Source organism: Vulpes vulpes, chromosome 2 (assembly GCF_048418805.1).
Source record: "Vulpes vulpes isolate BD-2025 chromosome 2, VulVul3, whole genome shotgun sequence".
NCBI classification, from domain to species: Eukaryota; Metazoa; Chordata; class Mammalia; order Carnivora; family Canidae; genus Vulpes; species Vulpes vulpes.
Genome location: NC_132781.1, coordinates 80,044,217 through 80,065,521, shown reverse-complemented (window position 1 = coordinate 80,065,521; position 21,305 = coordinate 80,044,217). Strand labels below are relative to the sequence as shown.

General features: G+C 40.6%; 1 protein-coding gene across 15 annotated transcripts in view; it reads right to left on the bottom strand.

Annotated features, from left to right (window-relative positions):
• FRYL (FRY like transcription coactivator) overlaps positions 1-21,305 on the bottom strand; it is a 253,042-nt gene that overhangs the window by 18,125 nt on the left and 213,612 nt on the right. For 10 of the 15 annotated variants that reach the window (XR_011999897.1, XR_011999898.1, XR_011999896.1 and 7 more), the window contains 7 exons: positions 17,843-18,040; positions 14,564-14,725; positions 14,367-14,441; positions 13,853-14,029; positions 9,825-10,028; positions 7,759-7,971; positions 1,334-1,584 (listed from right to left, as the gene is read on the bottom strand). Coding sequence is in view for 10 of the 15 variants with exons in the window: in XM_026016535.2 (XP_025872320.2) it covers positions 1,334-1,584; positions 7,759-7,971; positions 9,825-10,028; positions 13,853-14,029; positions 14,367-14,441; positions 14,564-14,725; positions 17,843-18,040 (1,280 nt within the window). In the remaining 5 variants the exon portion in view is untranslated. Of the gene's footprint in view, positions 1-1,333; positions 1,585-7,758; positions 7,972-9,824; positions 10,029-13,844; positions 14,030-14,366; positions 14,442-14,563; positions 14,726-17,842; positions 18,041-21,305 lie in introns of all 15 variants that reach the window. The other 5 variants (XM_072749044.1, XM_072749042.1, XM_072749043.1 and 2 more) reach the window with 2 other exon arrangements.

Sequence of the window (21,305 nt, the reverse complement as noted above, 5' to 3'; positions counted from 1 at the left end):
AAACGTGTTTCTTGGAAGCTTGGGCAGCTAGCTATTCCTCTGTATTTAGTAGAAATGCACTATATTTCATCTTTAATACTTGACCGAAGGCAATTATTTGGCTTCAACCTTTTAGAAGGCCTAGTAGTTGAGGATCTACCTCCACATCATCTCTGGCACCCTGACTTCGCGTGTGATGAATGAATGAGTGACTGCACAGGCTACTGCTGTCCCGACTGGTAACATGAACAAGGCATATCACCAAGGTTAATGTCTGAATATACACTTTCGAATACAGGAAAATATTCTAGATATCCTGAAGAGTGAAAGTCTCCTGTGTGTATGTTAAAACTCTATCATCACTTGAGGGGGTGCCTGGCTGGCTCAGCTGGAGGAACACACAGCTCTTGATCTCAGGGTTGTGAATTCAAGCCCCATGTTGGGTACAGAGCTTACTTTAAACACACACACACACAAACTCTATTATCACTTGAAATACAAATGAATGATTTTTCTTGTAAGACTGAAACTGAAATATTTGATGATTACTAAATGTTAATTTTTATATAAAAATAATTATCAGGAGGCTTGAAATTACTGAATGGGGCACAGATATACAGTGTATTAAGCTACATACCTTTATAAAAAACACAACTTTGAACAACAAATATTTATAAAACTTACATAAAAGAAAAATACTAGGCATTAGATTACATCATAATTCTAATCATCACAGAACTGTTTGCTGGACACATTTCATGATAGCTACCAAGATTTCTTCTAAGGACTATATGCAATAATCGATGATTCAATTTTGTTAGCTCATGCATCAAGAAAAGGCCCTCTTTGGGAATTCTTGATACTCTGTGGTCATTTTGAATGTATAGAGCTGGAACATTTTAAAAGGAGTCAGCTAACGTCTGACGGTACCAAGAAGTGATCACTTCTGCCCATTGTATAAGTCAAACTTTACAACCTCTGACTGCTGATGAGTAAACTATAAAATGATTTTTTGGATACATTTCAGATTCATTTTACTATCACAGAAGTTCATCCCATGATTCATGATTGGTTTTAACAACTGGCCATTTGGCATTTTGACGAAATAGGTATTTGGTGCGTGTGCTTCTAAATGTAGAATATTCCTCACTATGCTTTTTCTTTAGGCAAACTGAAGGTCAGTAACAGAGAATAAACCCATCTTAGTCATTTTCTCTTTTAAAATGAAGGTGGTAGGATTATAGGCTAAAACACAGAAATGAAAGTAAGTAAACTGGAATAGAGAGTCCTATTTGGGAAGGGCTGGGAGAGAAGAGGTCATATAACTCTAGTGTTTGTGAAACCATATTCTCACCTAGACAGTCCAGAGAAATCCGCTTCTTCTTCTTCACATCGTTCATCCAATTCTTTCAAAGCTAAGGTAACGTCGTCCTCACAGATGGACTCGGGGTAGCTTTCAGGAGCGAGAGGCTCTGGTATGTCGGTGTCTTCTAAGTCAAGAATCCCCCGACACACAAGAGAATCCTGCTGTTCTTGAATTATATATGAACCTTCATCCTCAAAGGCTGTAATAACTTGTTCCTCCTTTAATACTGAACTTGTATCCTGTAAATCAATCACATTTTTTATCAAGTTTAAAAATACTAACAATTTTTTATTTATTTATTTTTTACTTCAAGTATTTAAATTCCAGTTAGTTAACATACATGGTAAAATTGGTTTCAGGTGTAGAATTTAGTGATTCATCACTTACATTTAACAACCAATGCTCATCATAACAGGTGCCCTCCTTAATACCCTCCATCCATTTAGTCACATCCCCCACTCACCTCCCTCCATCAACCTTCAGTTTGTTTTCTGTAGTCAAGTCTCTTACGGTTTGCTTCCCTCTTTCCCCCCCTTCATTTATGTTCCTCTGTTTTCTTTCTTTTTGAAAAATATTTTATTTATTTATTTGACAGCACAAGCAGGGGGAGCAGGGAGCCCGATGTGGGCCTCGATCCCAGGACCCCAAGATCATGACCGGAGCCAAAAGCAGACACTTTACCAACTGAACCATCCAGGCGCCCCTCTGTTTTGTTTCTTAAATTCCACGTATGAATGAAATCATATGGTATTTGTCTCTCTTACTTTATTTAGCATTATACCCTCTGGCTCCATCCACATCATTGCGAATGGCAAGATTTCATTCTTTTTGATGGTCAGGTAATATACCATCACACACACACACACACACACACACACACACACACACACACACACACACACACACCTTCTTTATCCATTCATCACTTGATGGACATTTGGGCTCTCTCCATAGTTTGGCTGTTGTTGATAATGCTGCTATAAACATCAGGGTGCATGTACCCCTTTGAATCTGTATTTCTGTATCCTTTGGGTAAATACCTAGTAGTGCAATTACTGGGCCATTGGGTAGTTTTATTTTTGAGGAATCTCCATCCTGTTCTCCAGAGTGGCTGCACCAGTTTGCATTCCCACAACAGCGCAAGAAGGTTCCCCTTTCTCTGCATCCTTGACAACATCTGCTGTTTCTTGTGTTAATTTTAGCCAATCAGACATTGTGAGGTGGTATCTCATCATGGTTTGGATTTGTATTTCCCTGATGATGAGTGATGTTTAACATCTTATGTGTCTGTAAGCTGTCTGGATGTCTTCTGCCCATTTAGCTGGATTATTTTTGGGGGTGTGAGTTCTTTATAGATTTTGGATATCAACTCTTTATCAGATTTGTCATTTGCAAAGATCTTCTCCCATTCGTAGTCAACACTAATTTTAATGTGAATGGATATTAATCAGTTTGAAAATAAGCACTAATGGTCTCAGTTTTAAGAGTGAAGATCAGCTCCTTTTAAAAGGTGCTTAGTCCTAAATTACTAGTTAGTTGTATAGTAGTTTCTTTTCTTCTTGGGTCAAAGTAGAATTTTTCTTCCAAAACATGGAAAGTAGTGAAACAATACCTCACCTCAGATCAGTCTGGGCCTCAGTTTATACATTTGTAAAATTCAACTAAAACATAAATGAAGGATTTTGACCAGATTCTGGGCTGCGTGCTCTGGAATAAATCAATATCTACAATTAGTTTACAATCTAATGGTGGGGTTAGCCTAATATGCAAACGACAATAGTCTAGAGTACATTAAGTGTATGGTAAATATTATGAACAATACATAAAGGACTACTGGTACTCAAAGAAGGGAAAGATCACATCTGGTTGAGGCATGGATACGGGTCTCTTTGGAGGAAACATCACTATGATGGGTTTTGACAAAGATGGGTTAGTGATAGTGTCATGGACTGAATGTTTTTATCCTCTCAAAATGCCTATAGTGATACCCTAACCACCGATGTGGTGTATCAGGAGATGGAACCTTTGGGCAGTGATTAGGTTCCCATGAATGGGATGAGTGCTCTTGCAGGAAGAGGCCAGAGAGCTAGCTAGTTCATTTTTCTACCATGTATGGACATAGCAAGAAGAGCTACCAGGAAGACAGGCATCACAACAGTGAACCAGCTGGTACCCCCTGATCTTGGACTCCTTGGCCTCTAGAACTGTGAGAAGTAAATCTCTACTGTTGATAAGCTACCTGGTTTCTGGTATTTTGTAACAGCAGCTCAAGCTGACCAAGACAACAATTCAGGGAAAAGGACTTCGAAGATAGGAATGGGGGACACCTGGGTGGCTCAGCGGTTGAGCATCTGCCTTTGGCTCAGGTCATGATCCCAGAGTCCTGGAACCGAGTCCCACATTGGGCTCCCTGTAAGGAGCCTGATTCTCCATCTGCCTGTGTCTCTGCCTCTCTATCTCTCTGTTTCTCATGAATAAATAAATAAAACCTTAAAAAAAAAAGAGGAATGGCATAGAAATGTGGGGGGAAAACAAAGTATATTAAGGCAACACTGGTCTGGAGTTAGTTAAGCAGGGAAAGCAGCAAATTCTGACTTGGCACAGAACAGCACTCTTTAAATAATATAGTACAATTCATTCCTTAGTCATTTCAAAAACTTATATTCAATATACTGTATTTGCATCTGAAATTTTTAAAAAAAGATTTGGCCATTAAAGTGGTATGCATTAGTTATTGGAAACAGTTTGTAATAGTGCTAGAGATATTTCTACACCTAGAAATTTTATTAGCATTAATTTTTCCTTCTACATCAGTTTGAATATATCATGTTGATTTAACCCACCAAACTTCTTAGCTTAATGTTCTCACTTTTCTTTAGTTTCTACCTGTATTAGGTTGACATCTGTTATTGAATAATACTTAGAGAATAGATGTTTTATCTATAATTATTAACATATACTATATGCTGGAATTTTCTAGGCCACCTAGATTTCATGAAGAGGGTGCTTTATGTACATTATAAGAATTGAATTTTCTTGAACTTTCTTATTACACACTGCTGCGTATGTGTGCATAGAGACCACACATACAATTACATTCAAAGACCCATATCCTATAAGGAATAATTTCTGCTATCTATGAAGTGGTAACTATTATAAATACTAAAAGTTGTTGAAAAAAAAATACTAAAAGAAATTCCTCTGTGAAGGTTTCTCTAATAAATGCAAGTGAAGAACTTAATCCTTCACAGCTCAGGGTATAATTTGTATATATTAATAAAGACGAAAGGAGCAAATGGGCCTAAAGTTTCTGTCATGACATGACATGCTTTAGCCTACTCTGTTTTATCTTCTTGATATTAACATAATTTAAGGGGGGGGAACCCCTCTCAATTCTAGGAATGGATTCTCCCTTTAATTCATGAAATATTTCACCTATTGAAATTAACTCTTCCTCTTAAGAAATTGGTTTGAAAAACAGAATTATGGTTTTATTTCATTATCTTGGTGTTTTCATGCCTTTTTTTTTTTTTTTTTTTTAAAGGGCCGTTTGAGGTCATTTGCTACTGTTTGGCATGCCAGGGTAAAACAAACTAGGCTAAAATTCCTAATATATTCCTGTGGACAGCCATTCTTTTGGTGATAATTTTAAAGTCAATAGAACTGTTTCTACATGAAATACTATGGTTTATGAATATCTCCTTCCTCCTCATTCACCATGCCACAAAGCTTATACTGAAAATGAAACCCACGACTGGAAAAGGAAATAAACCTAATAGAGTGAAGTGTTTTTCCTTTATATATATAAAAAATATCATCAGGATCTTAAGAGTGCCTTGGAAACAAAACATAAAATACAGTCCTGTTGCATAAATGGTTGCCCCAACTGAAATAACACAGTTTCCAATATATATGGAAATATATGTGCATTTCCAATTTATCTCCAATAAATATGATTTATCAGTAGTTTGCTGTGATTATAGTTATTTTAATAACCAAAAATAAAAGACTTCCTATTTGTCAAGTAAGCAGAACGACAACAGGTAACCATTAACCTTACTGCTTTCGTTACGAAGGTATTTCTAATATCAACCTGTTTTCCGTTGTTTCTAATGAGACCTTTTCACAGGCCACGATCCAGACCAGACACAGACGACAGATTAGGAATTAACACTCCCGTGACAAGTCTTCCACCAACCAAAAGGAACAGTCTATTTAAGGTGCATCTCTAAGTCAGCCGGTTCTCTCCCAGAAACACCTCGTTTTGTGCACTCTTCCTCCGGGCCCCCTCATCTCTTGCCGACACTCTTCTGGTCTGTCTCCCCATCTCAGCCCCCCCCCCCCCCGGCCCCGGTCCACCCTCCACCCCTCTGACCTCACTGAAACACAAAGCAGACCATCCCTTCCCCTAACCACAGGTGCCTGGCCTGCAGGCTTCATGTGACAGGTACTAGATACTAGATGCTAGAACCCTACTATCCTTTTTCCACACACATGCAAAAGAGAGATTAAAAAAAAAAAAAACAAAAACAAAATCTGATCGTGTCCCTCTTCTGCCTAAAATCCTCCGATGGTTACCGACAGTGTGGCTCTAGGATCGGCCCTCGAACGTCTTGATCCAGCCCCTCCTGCTCGCTATGCTCCAGCTCAAGGGTTGGCTTGTTATTCAGCTGCATGGGGGGTTGAGGTCGGGGTGCGGACGGCCCTCTGTCACTGCTGCTTCCTGAGCCCCGATCATCTTCCGTGCACATCTTCCTTCCCTTAGGTTTCACCTCAAACGCCCCTCTCTCCCTCACCAATCTCACATTACTGTCAGAGTTTCTTGGTATGACTAAGAGGATGATCACTTTCTGATGTATTATTTATGTTTTATTTGTTTTACCGGTTTATCATTTCTTTTACTAGAATTAAGCTCCATAAAGCCAGGAGCCTATGTTCCACATAGTGTCAGGTGCCCAGTGCCTAGAATAGTGACCAGAGGCAGCAGGGGCTCGGTAAGTACTGGTTCAATCACTGACTACTTGTGTGCCCTGTATTCTCATCTTAGGTGCCTGGTACGGTGCTTGTCATGGAACAGCTGTCTCTTGAAACAATGAGAAGTCATGACTTTTGAGCATCTTGAGGTAAGGTCTAAGTCTTCAGTGTGACAGGTAGGAGGACCCTTCGCATCTTAGACCTGCCCAACTCTCCTTTCCCTCCTCCTCTTTCTCCCATTTCGTTCTCTAGAAATACTCAATTTCCTGCTGTTGCCTGAACAAACCATGTTATTTCACGTTGCCGTGTCTTTCCACAGGGTGTCCCGGTTGCTATGAAGCCTGTCCTTTACCACCTTCACCTGAAGGTACAGATGATCAGTCTCTCCTGAGTTTTCACAGAGCCAGACATGGCTGTTACTAAGTTGTTCGTATGGATGTGTCTTTCCGTTTTTTAACCTCGTCGGTCTTCCTTAATAGCCAATGCACCCCCTGAGAGTAGGGGTCACCATTGCTTAGTCATCTTTCAAGCACCTAACTCAATGCCTGGCATGTAGGAAAATCTCAGTATTTGCCGAGTTATATAAATGTAAGCCATACTAGCCATACATTTAAAAATGCTTTCATCTCAAACTCTGATTGCTGTTAAAAAATGTAAAATCCACTGTAAGCTTGATAATATGATAATTCAACTAACTAAAGTAATGAGATCTAATAATATTAGTTTGGTTAACCATAAAAAATGAATATTTTCCTAATATTTACCAAAGCATTAAAGCACATGACAACTATAACAATTACAGTAAAAAAAAAGAAAGAAAGAAAGAAAGAAAGAAAGAAAGAAAGAAAGAAAGAAAAGAATATCTAATAATCTTAACAACAACAACAAAAATACCAAGAAAACTAATACTTACTTATTTTTGGTCAGTCATTAGCTTGGATCTGGCTCACTTCTCACAGGCCTTTCCAAAAATCATAAACTAGTAGTTTTGAAAGGTTTCATTTAACCCACTGCTAACACAGCTGGCCTGAGGTTTTAATCCCAATCATAGCACCAATCACATAAACCCAAACACAAAGCAAAAAGTGAAAGGAAAACAAAAGTGATCCTTCGAAGAAGATACAGCACCAAGGAAGATGCTCACCATCCCCAAGGAAGCGTCTGCACATTGACCTAAATCACACTCTGCAACACAAAATGCTCATTAAAAACACTCCAGATTATTTTTAACCTGTAGGAGGTCATTGCCCTGGTCCCTCTTTTTTTTTTTTTTGAATGATCAGATTTGACATTTCATGTAAAACAACCCCACAGGTTAGAAATACTGGAAACGAATCAAATAATCAGTATGAGCTGAAAACCCCTCCGGAGGAAAGCGAGGACGGCAGCAGCTAGAGCGAGCCCGGATTGGCCGTGCCCCCGCCCGCGCCTCGCCCCACCTCAGGCAGCCGGCTGTTAGCAGTATCTAGAGGAGCCTCCGCGCTCGGGGTCCCAGCTCTCGGGGTCCCAGCTCTCGGGGTCCCAGCTCTCGGGGTCCCAGCTCTCGGGGGAAGCGCGTCCTCTGCCGAGGCGCTGCCCGTGGAATCCTGCGACTGAAGCAGCAGATCGGGCAGCTCGGGCGAGGCCTCGTCCGCGGCGCCGTCGCTGGTTACCTGCAAGGGGAAGGGGAGGTGAGGCGGGGACACGGCGCTGCGGCCGAGCTGCTCACCTGGCCACGGCCGCGCACCTCCCGCTCCCCCAGCAGAAGCCACCAGCGGAGGAGCTCCACGGCGCCGGGCCTCCTCGGCAGGCGACAGGCGCCGCTCTGCAGTCACCCTGGCGGCTTCGGGTGCTGCGAGGTTGTGGGCGCGGGGCTCGTCTGTGGCTGCAGCGCCCAGCAGCGCCGAGAAGCATGAGCAGCGCCCGGCAGCACCGAGCAGCACCGAGCAGCACCCAGCAGCGCCCAGCAGTACCGAGCAGCATGAGCAGCACCCAGTAGCACCAAGCAGCATGAGCAGCACCCAGCAGTACTGAGCAGCATGAGCAGCACCCAGCACACCCAGCAGTACCGAGCTGCATGAGTAGCCCAGCAGCACTGAGCAGCACCCAGCAGCACCCAGCAGCGCCCAGCAGTACAGAGCTGCATGAGCAGCGCCCAGCAGCACCGAGCAGCGCCCAGCAGTACCAAGCAGCATGAGCAGTGCCCAGCAGCACCCAGCAGTACCGAGCAGCATGAGCAGCATGAGCAGCATGAGCACACCCAGCAGCACCCAGCAACACCGAGCAGCATGAGCAGTGCCCAGCAGTGCTGAGCAGTGTCCGGCAGGACCCAGCAGCTCCCAACAGCATGACCAGTGCCCAGCAGCAACGAGCAGTGCCCAGCAGGACCAAGCAGCACCCAGCAGTGCCAAGCAGCACTGAGAAGCACCAAGAAGGACTGAACAGCGCCCAGCAGTGCCCAGCAGCACTGAGCAGCACCCAGCAGCACGAGCAGCACCAAGCAGCACTGAGGAGTGCCAAGAAATACCGAGCAACACCCAGCGGTGTCCAGCAGCACGGAGCAGCACCCAGCAGTGCCCAGCAGAACCAAGCAGTACCCAGCAGCACAAGCAGCACCCAGCAGCACAAGCAACGCCCAGCAGCTCCAAGAAGCACCAAGCAGTCCTCAGTAGCGCCCAGTAGCACTGAGCAGTGGCCAGCACCAAGCAGCACCATGCAGCGCCCAGCAGCACCAAGCAGTGCCCAGCAGCATTGAGCAGCACCCAGCACCTAGCAGATTCTCAAGCAGCAGCGTTCACCAGCAAGCAGCCACGTAAGCCCGAACCGGCACCAAACAGACAACTTTCCATTTCGCTGAAAGCCCCCGCCATCCACCAGCAGATTGAGCACACCCCACACGGAGCCGTGGGGTTCCAGTGACCGGAGTGGCGCAGGTGGGCTCCGTGCGAAGAGGGTACGGCCTTTGGGCTGTGTCAGTGTGGCCCGCCCGATTCCTGCTCACGGGCATCCTCCCCCTCACTCTCTGCGTTTCTGAGCAGACACCCTACTCCCACAGCCTTGGGCACTCCCTCTGTGGTCTCCCCAACCTCGCCGGGGGGCTCCCAGTTGGAACCCCCACATAACTGACTTGATCTGGAAAGGCACCGAAGTTGTGCTCCATCCTTCCACGCTAACTAGGAAAGAAAAGCGGGCGGCCAAGGAAGCAGTGCTGGTGTCCACACTGATGGCAAAAGCATGTGTCATTCAAGACGAGGGCCTCTAGAAGTGTCCAGAAGGACTCGCCATCACTAGAGGAGGAAACCGTCTTAGCTGCGAAGGGGTGCGCAACCTCAGTGTAAATGTGGAGTTCTGTTACTAACAGAACGCTCCGTTAGCGGGGCACTTCTGTATTTTTCCTTTCAGCGTGTGCCCTTTACCCAAAGTGAAAGGAAAATCAGAAAATCGAGAAACGCTAATTACTAAGTTGGAAGTTTAAGAGGAAAGTGAGACCAACTGTCGCTGTATAAGAAGGTAGGGAGCCGTATACCATCTGCGTCCGGGAGAGTATCTGGCTTGCTGTGAGCGCAGCCTCCTCTTCCGAGGACTCGTCTGTATCCTCCTGGTTGGTCAGGTTCAGGCTGGGGGTGCTGCTGGAGCACTGGTACTCCTGGAGGGAGGGGGTGTCCCCTTTGTCAATACTGTCCAGCGAGCGCCTGCGGACTCCCCAGTTGAAGTTGTCCATGCTTTCACCCTGGAAAGGAAAGACATGATTTCTAAGACCTCAGATACATGTGCATATGGCGAACATAATACACCAGGAAAACATAAACCGAGATGAAAAATACTTAATGCATCATCATAAGCAGAGTTTCAATCAGCCCTTCAATTTCTCAAAACTTTTAAAACATCGTTAAATATTTATACTTAAAGAAGATCAAAATATGTGGTTGATCCTGCTGTAGCTAAATAATTTTCTCGACTTTCTATCTTGTATGACTGGGGACCAACTGAACCTACTACCTAGGCCATTTCTATTCTAAGACACAAACACAAATGAGACCACAAAGAAGACAAATACGTCACAGATGACAACACATAAACATCCACAACACCAGGCTGCAACTTACCTGCAGTTCCTGGTTAGCAAAAAGGAAAACACACAGAATTAGAAAGAACGAAGACAAACATTTAAATATACACTACACTTTGGGGGAAAACTGTGATTTCTCAAACCCAAAGACTGATTCAAGCTCTGGATTAAGCTCTGAGTAGGAAGCCAACATGTGATTCAGATTACTTTTTTATGCAAGATATATTATGAAGAAGTCAGAGACAGACACTTAGAACAACATTTCTATGATACACTCTGGCAACACGAACTTTAAGAAAATCTTCAAAATTTACATGGATTTAGTACTTGATACGATGCAAAACTGACTTAAAATACCCACATTCAGTTGACAACATACAGGGTCACAATTATTTTAGTCTGGAGGATGGTTCTGGCTAAACCCATTTTTTTTTTACTACAAAATAGTTAAAGCTCAAAGTTACCGAGACATAACCAAAAGGAAATAGGGCAGATTTCAACTGCACCCTACTTAGGGGATTTATAGAAGTGATGGTTCTATTACTCTAAACTGATCCTCCTTTTACAAGGATATAATTCTTATATTGTCTCTTAATCCCTGTTATGACAAATTTCAGGGAGTTGGGCAGCAAAATAGGATTTGTGTTCCGTTTCTCAAGAGGGACTGTCCAGAATAGAGACTCTCAAAGCTTTTTTTTGTTTTTAAATAAAGCAAAGGAATACTTATTTCAAGTGAAATTTAAAATGGAAATCAACCGTGCAAAAGTGATGAACAAAACCCAATCTGCTCTCGCTGAGAAAAGGTAGCCAGGAGCTCTGCCCATTTGTCTCTTGATCTTTCCCTGTTTCTCAGGGTATTAGAAGCCCTGCAGGTCAAAGTTTGAAAAGTCACCTTCCTACAAGATATCTCAAATATTATTATGTAGCATACCAATGGTAATGGCAATAGCCCTCCATATTTATTTGGTGAATGAATGAATACACACTAGGAGCTTTCAAGATTGGGGGGTATTTTAGAAGTTTAATTAGCGGTTCCATTTGTTTTGTAGCAAAGTTATTTCCTGAGACCATGTTTTAAGCAAGACGGTATTTAGGTTTTTAAAAACCCCTATTATTTGATTTGCCTAATTCTGAGGCATCAATTAACACTACCCTCTCCAAATCACTCTGACTTGAATTAAAGACAAAACTACATTAAGCATCTTTAACTTAATTTGACTAAGGTTCTACTCAAAAGCCTTATTTATTGGGGCGCCTGGGTGGCTCTAATGGTTAAGCATCAGACTCTTGATTTCAGCTCGGGCCATGGTTTTAGGGTCGTTGAGATCAATCCCTGCACTGGGCTCCATGCTGGGTGTGGAGCCTGCTTAGGATTCTCTCTCTCTTTCCTTCTCCCCCAACTCTCCCTTTCAAAACAAAACAAAACTCAACCATATTTATTACTACTGATGTATTAGGGTGTAGGATAAACTTGGAAGCATTTTAAACTTGGAAAAAAAAAAAAGCAAATGAAATAAATAACCTTACCATTATACACAAGTCAAGAGCCTATCTGCTTTTAGAAATTTTAAACTCTCAAATGAAAAAAGCAAATAATTGCAACAGAATTTAGAAACTGCTCATGCCCTTGAGGTAGGACAACAAGCCTCTTCAATCCATCATACTTTCTGCCTCGTTATTCAAGTCAGTCCTATTACCTACAACGTGTTTTTCAAACTGGGGATGTGAAATCAATTTTAGAGGGTGATGACCTGCCATATTGGAAAAAAATGAAAGAGAATAGGAAATATCAGTGTGCACAACAGATAAAGCAAGGCAGCTTTTTTTTTTTTAAATATAATCTCTGTGCCCAGTGTGCCCAGACTCATGACCCCAAGGTCAAGAGTTACACACTCCACTGACTGAGCCAGCCAGGTGCCTCACAGCTGCATAGTCTTGAAACTTTAATTTAATTTTTAAAAATAGATTTACTTATTTTATTTAACAGAGAGAGAGAAAGAGTGCACACGAGCAGGGGGGAAGGGGGCGGCAATCTTCAAGCTGACTCCCCACTGAGCACAGAGCCCCACACGGGATTCCATCCCATGACCCTGAGACCACGACCTGAGCTAAAAACCAACACCTGGAGGCTTAACCAACTGAGCCACCAGAATGCCCAGGAACTTTCATTTTAATGCTGTTTGGATTTAGATACTTGGACATGATAGAAAAATATTAACTATGGATCACAGTTTAAAACAAAAAAGTTTAAAAGCCACTTCCCTACAAGGTGCTGAATAATTCTGGTTTTGGGGCTCCTGCAAACTGGGTCTTTGGGAACATGTACACAGTGAACCATCCCACGGAAGCCTGCACAGCTCCCAAACTAGCACAAAGGCATTTGGTCCGACCCTGAGCCACCATGTGCATATCCTCCCATGTGTAAGGGAGGCTGAAGCATATAGGAGGACCTCCCTAACTGGTCTCCTCTCAGCAACTAATGTACGACATGGCAGTGTTCACTTGCTTTGAACACTGCTAAATGTGGACAGAACCATCTGCCAGAGACTCGCAGAGAAGGGCAGAGCCTCGCCAACAGCAGAGAAACATCAGAGACCTCGCTGAGCCATATCTAACTCTGGGCTATCTCAGCTCTGTAAGCTTATAAATCCACCTTTTGAGTTAGATTTTCCATTTCAAATCATCTAAAGTGACACACAACTATCAACTTAATCTAGATGGAATCAATTTAGAGGAGAAAGCCCTCCGGTGACTCCGGCTAAATGAAAATGAGTCACTTGAGGGAGCTGGCTACATCATGATGAAGAAAATGGTGAGGATGTCGCAGGTACAATCTTGGTCATTTGCCACAGGAGAGAGTTCTAGAGAGCCGAAGCTTTTGTAATCACGTAAGTTCATTTTACTTAGTGTGTTTGTACATATATTTTTAAATGGTGTTTGATAAATTTTAATATAACTTTTTACCACTTTGCTGCATATTCATTTGTTTGGCTCATGCAACACATTTAAGTCTGAGCACACCCTAAATTAAAGACCTACTTTGGAAGAAACCACTTTTCACTTTTTATTTTTTGGGGAAAAAATTAAAAATTAAGATTTCCTCTTTCCTCTTTTGTTTCAGACTATTTCTATTGACTAATGGTACTGGTCACATTTAGTTGCCAATTTAGATTTTTACTTTTTTTTTTAATACTTATGTATGTACATATATGTATATAGTTTCAAGTTTTTGTTTAAACTCCAGTTAGTTAACATACAGTGTAATAGTGGTTTCAGGAGTAGAATTTAGTGATACATGATTTCCATACAACACCCGGTGCTCATCACAAGTGCCCTCCTTAATTCCCATGACCCATTTAACCCGATTTTTACCTTCTTGACCTTACACTGACCTTAATAAGTAAGATCCTATGGTCAAATCCTTAATTCTCATACACTTGCAACTGTAAACTATAAATATGATAACGGAGAGCCCACATCCTTACCTCTGCATCTTCCAATTCAACATCTAAAAAGTCAAAGTCCTTAAAAACGCCAAACTGTTGTTCACTGCTATTATCCTCCACAGCTACTTCTTCCTCTTGAATCATGTCTTCTGTTGTAGAAATTAGGCTGGTCTGTTGGTCACCAACTTCCAAATCCTCATTAGAAGAAAATACAACCTGACCACCAGCCAAAAAAAAGAAAAAGAAAAAAAAAGGCCATCCATCAGCTTTGTCACTGTGTAGGAGACATTGGTGCCCTAAAAGCCACCGCAGGCCTCATCTGTTAGTGAACTCAGGGCTTTCATCTGGTTTTCAGGCTGAAGTCTAACTGGCTAAATACTTAGCTAACATAACTGCCAAGTGCCACACAGACAAGTAGCGTCTTTTTCATTCTTAGTTAATGCTATAAAGTAAGGGGAGTTAGAAAGGCAAACAAGGAGACAGAAGAATTTCCATTTCTTCATGGGCTAACAGGATTTTTAACAGCTTTCCACATGCTGTCATGATTACTCACTGATGGGTTCTTTGGAAGGCCAGATTCTGGACCACAGAGAGATAGCACATTCATTAGCTTTTCTCTTGTTCTTCGCTAAGGAAAAGAAAAATAATTCAAATGTTAGGATTACCGGTAAATAAGACAAATTCTCAAACTGTCATACAACAAAATGGATTCTTCTATAAATGTTCAGTTTTGATGCTGTTTCCATGTACCTGTGATAACTGTGGCCTTTTCCAACTGACAGGAACCAAGGCATTAGAATTAGAACCAGAGGAAGTGGAGGAGGTACTCCTAGTAACGGCGATAACTTTTGGTTTCCCATTTCTTCCAGCTGCGCTATGCTGATCACCATATTTATTTCCAATAATTGGTGTCTGCAGAGAAACAAAAATGGAGTGTCTGACTCAGATATTTCAACATAAAAGGATTAGCAGTGTATCTACCTATAAGGACATTTTTAAAAATAAACAACCAAAAAACAAAAGGTGAAAGACACTAAGCATGAAGTAGATGTTACAAAAAGCAAAGATAATGATGTTCTCTTCTTATATGTATTTTTTAAAGTTTATTTATATACTATAAATATATATATTTTATATAAATATATATAAATTTTATATAAATATATATAAAGTCATCTTTATACCCAACATGGGGCTCAAAATCACAGCCCCAAGATGAAGAGTTGCATGCTTCTCTGAGCCAGCCAAGCATTGCCTGTGAGGTCTTTTTTTTTTAATCAGGAGATTTGACTTTATTGAAAATGACTCTCTGAGAAGACTATCAGAGACCTTATTCCTATTTTAAATAGGGACTGCTTTCTTTAAAATCAACACCTCCACGTCTCCCCCCATGATTATAAAATATATCCTCTTTGAAAGCTCAGAAAATATGAAAATGATTTTTAAAGAATCACTTGTAGTCTTATCACTCAGATTGAACGTCTATTAACATTTTGGTGTTTTTGTCAATGTGTATTGTTTTGTTTTTTTTTTTAAGATTTTATTTATTTATTCATGAGAGACACAGAGAGAGAGAGAGAGAGAGAGAGAGAGAGAGAGGCAGAGACACAGGCAGAGGGAGAAGCAGGCTCCATGCAGGGAGCCCGATGTGGGACTCGATCCCGGGTCTCCAGGATAACGCCTGGGCTGAAGGCCGCGCTAAACCGCTGAGCCACCCAGGCTGCCCTCAGTGCGTATTGTTATATGTGCTTCAGTGTTGTGCTTCTGCAAATATTCAAGCTAAGTAACAACTCCAAAGAGGAAGATATCTGTGTAGCTTCTTACTACAAATCTGGTGTATAACAGTTCCAAATTTATATCAGTAAAAAATTCTATGATTATCCAAAACTCATTTATATTTATTTTGGCTTTGTGAAGTGTCTTGAATTTGCATTTGAAAATAATATTGAAGCTCATTTGCATGCCATACGAGTCCCTTTATGATGTGGTTCCTGCTTACCTCCCTAAACCTCAACTTCTACCACACCCACCTGAACTTCACATCCAGCAAAACTGAACTTGCTATTGTTTTCCAAACACACCATGTTCTTATGGAGCTATGTTTTGGCACATGCTGCCCCCCTTTGTGTGGAATATTCACCAACCGACCAAGCCCATGATCATCTTTTAATGGGGACTCCAGACTTCCAAGGAGGCTTTCCCTGATATCACATATCTGGGTAATTATATGTTGACATTTGGCACGCGTTGATTTGTTTATGTGGCCGTCTTCCCTATTACATGTGAGCCCCCCGGACTTTGTGTATTCATCTCTGCTCTTCCACTATATCTCTACTGCCTGTACATAGCAGGTACTCATTTTTGATGAAACAAATTGAAATTAAGCATATCAAATGTTTTGAGAATTCTTATCACTGCTCTAGACAAGATTAGGAAAAGAAAAGCCTGATTTCCTCATCATATTCCTATGCTATGTGCTCCACGACAGAATTCTGATATTAACTAAAAAGTTAGCAATAAACAGTTTTCTTTCTATCTTAAAAAATAGAGCCCATAAAGCCTTGGATAAATTCTAATACCAAGGCTAAACAGTAAAAAAAACAATTTTTAATCTATGTGATCCTAATCGACACAAGAGTGATCAGATCTTCCATTTTTATTTTTCTCAACTTCCTTACAATCCTTATTCAGTAAGTTCCTTCTTGAAAAATTCCTTCTTTGGCTTCTAAAAGATGATTTTAATGGCTTCAAGGCCAATAAGAATGGTTTCAGGTACTGGAACAAAAATTGGGGGTTCCCAACAAGGGCAACAATTTTTATGTGAGATTTATGTTAAATATGTGACATAATAAAGGGTCCAGGTTCCGTTTTCACTGGGGCCTTGTGTCTCTCTTTAAAGTTTTGGGTTTCTCAGGTCTTAGTTTATGCTAGTTTTATTTTTCCTTTCACAATTTTAACTGTCCATTTATAAAACACTAAAGACCTTAAATTGTTACTTCCACCCGTTTTCCTCTAAAACTTCAGATCTTAAAATCTAACTGCCTACTAGGCAGCTCCATTGTTGTCTTAGTGTCAGAGTTAGTCAGTGTACCCAAGACTGACCTCATCACCCTCCACCCTCCCCTTCCTGCTAAGATCTGTTCTCCTTGCCTTCTCTTCTCAGTCTCTCTGAAAGGTCCCAACATTCATCTAGTTGTCAAAGCAGCTGTCCTCAATGCCTCTTCCTTAGTACCTCCTCTCCTTCCCATGAAATGCCATTTATGACTTCTTAGTCTTTCTGAAAACCATCCCGACCCTCTTCATTTCCCGCGCAATTGCCCAGAGACAACCAACATTATCTTTTCATTATTCTAACAGATTCCTTATTGACTTCCCTCTCCTCCACCCTGGTACTCTTCCATCCTGTTACCAGAGTAACAAATCCTACAATTTCCACTCCAGTTAAAAATTCTTTAAAAAAATTTTTTTTTTCAGTTAAAAATTCTTTAAGAGCTTCTACTGTTTCCAGATAAAACCATCTTATTAAAATGCATGCAAGATCCTCATGATCTTGCTCCTTCTTGTGCCTTCGTTTCATCTCCCGTCATACTCTATACCTCCATTTTCTATAGTCAGCGCTCAAAGTATATTATAAATTGGAAATTTCCAGAACACCAGGCTTTCTCACACTTACAGGGTTTCATTCATACATGCTGCTTTTTCTTGCATTACGCTTTGCTCCCCAAACATCCATATATGCCTGTCTAGGGTTACTTTATCTTTCAACACTCAGATTAGGGTAGATGTGCATGCTGTATTGTATCTTCCTACAGTACTTCTAACTTGACTTCCAACCAAGGCACTTATCACAATGTTTATTTACCCATTTCCCCAAGAGTCTGTAGGCTTTCCCTAAGGACAGGGCTTTCCCACACCCCACCCCATTTTCACAGCACCTGTCACGTGTCCTAGTGAGTTACGAGCTTAATTGACACTTGCTGAATCAGAGAATGAATAGATGAACAAATGAAAATTTCTAATAGAAATTACCTCAGATATATCAAAATGAAAATCTAAAGTCTTCCCAGGCAACTCCTTTGAGACATTATTGAAAATCTTGGTGAAGGATATTTCAGGAGAACCTATATCTCCTCCATAGGTCTTGGGGATATCATTGGGTACAACAAGACTTGCAGAGCGAGACACCACCAGTTTTAATATGTTAAGGGCTTCCTTCCAATAAGGACTCTGGTTTAAAAAAATAGCAGACATTAAGAAGTTATGTATATATTTAGTATACACTGTAAACAATGAAAATATTGTTTCTATAAAAACTTCTGTAAATCATTTTTACTTTAAGATCCTTAACAGAAGGTCTGAGTTAAAACAGGTAAGAAAATTATTTTTCTATTGTTAGATTTATAAAATATCATATACACCATAATGCTACCAACTCAGGATATCTTGCATTTCTCCTAGTAAATGCTTTGTAAATACTAACTTAGAAAGCATAATATAGTAATCTGGCAGTCGTGGTAAACAAAGGGGTAGTATATATATGAACTTTATGGATGAATGGAGACAAGACAATTTTTAATGCATACTTTCTTTTTTAGACATAAAAATATTTAAAAAACTAAAATAGTTTTAGATGTTTTTTTGATGACCCAAGCTTAAATCTGAATGGTAGGATTGGTATGATTCCTCATTTTGATTAATCATATCAACTAAAGTGATGTTCTCGGGGTTTACTGATTTGCATAGGGTGAGGTTTTTCCCCTGCATATGTAGCTATATTGCCCTCTGATTTGCCCAGTGGACTACAAAGAGGCCAGGTTGTTTGAGTTATTGAGGTCTTTGAGTTATTTTTCTTTTAGTTTTGTGTATTTCTATCAACATCATTTCAAAATGATTTACATGACCATAACAGATACTTATAGAGAAGTTTGTTTGCTTGCTTGTTTGTTTCAGAGAGAGAGAGAGAGAGAGACAGAGGGAATCTTAAGCAGGCTCCACACCCAGCATGAAGCCCCACACCAGGCTCAATCTCATGACTCCGAGATGGTGACCTGAGCCGAAATCCAGAGTTGGATGCTTAACAGACTGAGCCACTCAGCACCCCAAGAAGAATCAATTTCTAATAAAGAACGTACAGTTTTTTTTTTTTTACCATCTATTACAAAGCAGATACATTTTAAAAAAACTTTCTTTTTTCCTGACTTATGGTTAACAAAATCACATGTTAACCTTGTGTTCTATATACTGTGTCACAGCTGACCAGTCTGAGGGGGAAAATGCCACTAAAACAATAACAAAAAGCAAGTAAAATCTTTGGTAGAACTGAGTTATCCAATTTATTTAATAACATCCTGATAGGAGGATACTTAAAGCACAAAATATTTAATAATTATAAAAATGTCCACATAGATGTTGTGACATTTTAAGCACACCATTATAAAAAAAATAGTTAAAAAAAAATAGTTTAAGAAGTGACATTTTCTGACAGATATAATTAGAAGCTATGGGCATTGTAAAAAGTTAAAACGTATTCAAATACATTTCTATGAAATATACTGGTAATTGTGCATGAGATATAAAAGATTATCAAGAGTGCGATTCTTTTTTTTTTTTTTTAAAGATTTTATTTATTTATTCATGAGAGACAGAGAGAGAGAGAGGGGCAGAGACACAGGCAGAGGGAGAAGCAGGCTCCATGCAGGGAGCCCGATGTGGGGCTCGATCCCAGGACTCCAGGATCACACCCTGGGCCAAAGGCAGGCGCTAAACTACTGAGCCACCCAGGCGTCCCATCAAGAGTACAATTCTGTGAAATGGTTAATGTCTGAATAAAGCAGAAGTCACAAACTGTGATGGCCCATTAGCTAAAGATACACTTCAGTTCATACAATATTTAAAAAGAAACTTGAGTCAACATTTTGAAATTAGGAAATTTAGAGAAAAGCCCACATTTCTAGCTTCTCTTCAAAACTTAGAAGTTCTTGCCACACTGGATCTGTCCTGGCACACTGGCAGCCACTAGGGGAAGCTAAGTTGTGCTGTTCCTTATATTTTATTTATTTTTAAAAAGATTTTATTTATTTGAGAGAAGGAGGGTGAGCAAGAGTGAGAAAGAGGGACAGAGGGCAGGGGGAGAAGCAAGCTCTCCGTTGAGCAAGGAGACCAACACAGGGCTTGACCCTGGGACTCTGGGATCATGACCTGGGCGGAAGGCAGGTGCCTAACCAACTGAGCCACCTAGGCATCCCTGTGCTGTTCCTTTTAGATGGGGAATGTGCCATTCACTAGTCAGAAATCAATGCCCTCTTATGGTTAGTTGCTTGCCCAGTAGACATGTGAGCTTGTGGTTCTGAACATTAAAAAAAAAAAGCATCTACATCTTATAATTCAGCAAATATCTGATTAATTAACTTCTTTTTGTAAAAAAAAAAAATTATTTATTCATGAGAGAACAGAGAGAGAGAGAGAAAGAGAAAGGCAGAGATACAGGCAGAGGGTGAAGCAGGCTGTCTGTGGGGGAGCCTGATGTAGGACTTGATCCCAGAAGCCTGAGATCATGACCTGAGCTGAAGGCAGATGCTCAACCACTGAACCACCCAGGTTCCCCTGATTAGTTAGCTTCTTTATATCTTAAGAAGAAAAAGAAATGTGCTTTAGAAAAAGAAAAAAAATGTTATTTGGTGAAGCCTTGCTTATTGAGAGAGAGAAGATAGAGAAGATGAAGAGGGTCACTAAAGAATCTTAGTTTTTTTTTTTTTTTTTAATATTTGCATCCACTGATTTTCAAGGGAATATAAAAAGAACCTAGATTACCAAATAGAATAATGGAAACCAACCCAGCTTTATTACTTTCAGATATGGGCTAAGACAAACTCATTGCTAGCCAAGTATTTCCACTTGTAAGTTCTGCTTTAGCGAATGCAAATATAACTGGATAGAAACAATTTTTTCATCTGTTAAGGTTCTCAGAGAGTTTGCTCTCTTTGATAAATTGTATACACAATACTGATCTGCTCAGCAAGGGCTTTCTTAGTAGATAAATCAAAGGTGAAATTCAGTACAGACCAGACTGACTTGTCATCATTTACATGAAGCCAAGTCTGATTTTCTATTTTCTAAATATCTGGGCTCGTTTTATCAGACATAGAGAGCAACTCTAAAATACAGACTCTACAAAGAGCTCTTCTGTTTCTAAAAGTAGTAGCTATTTATTATGTAGAATCTGGTTAGTAGCAGAAAGATACAAAAGAGTCACAAGTGTACTGTTCAGAGGTGATAACAGCTGCCATTCATATACATTCTTTCCAGTCATTACTGAAATGCATATTCATAGATATAATGATTAATCAAAATTAAGAATCATGCCAACCTACCATTCAGATTTTGTTTTTTGTCACTTAAATTAAGAACATGCTTTCCATGTTGTAAATATTCCTGGAAACATGACTTATGGACTAATAACTACTTCCCTACTCTTGGACTTTAAAGTTTCCTT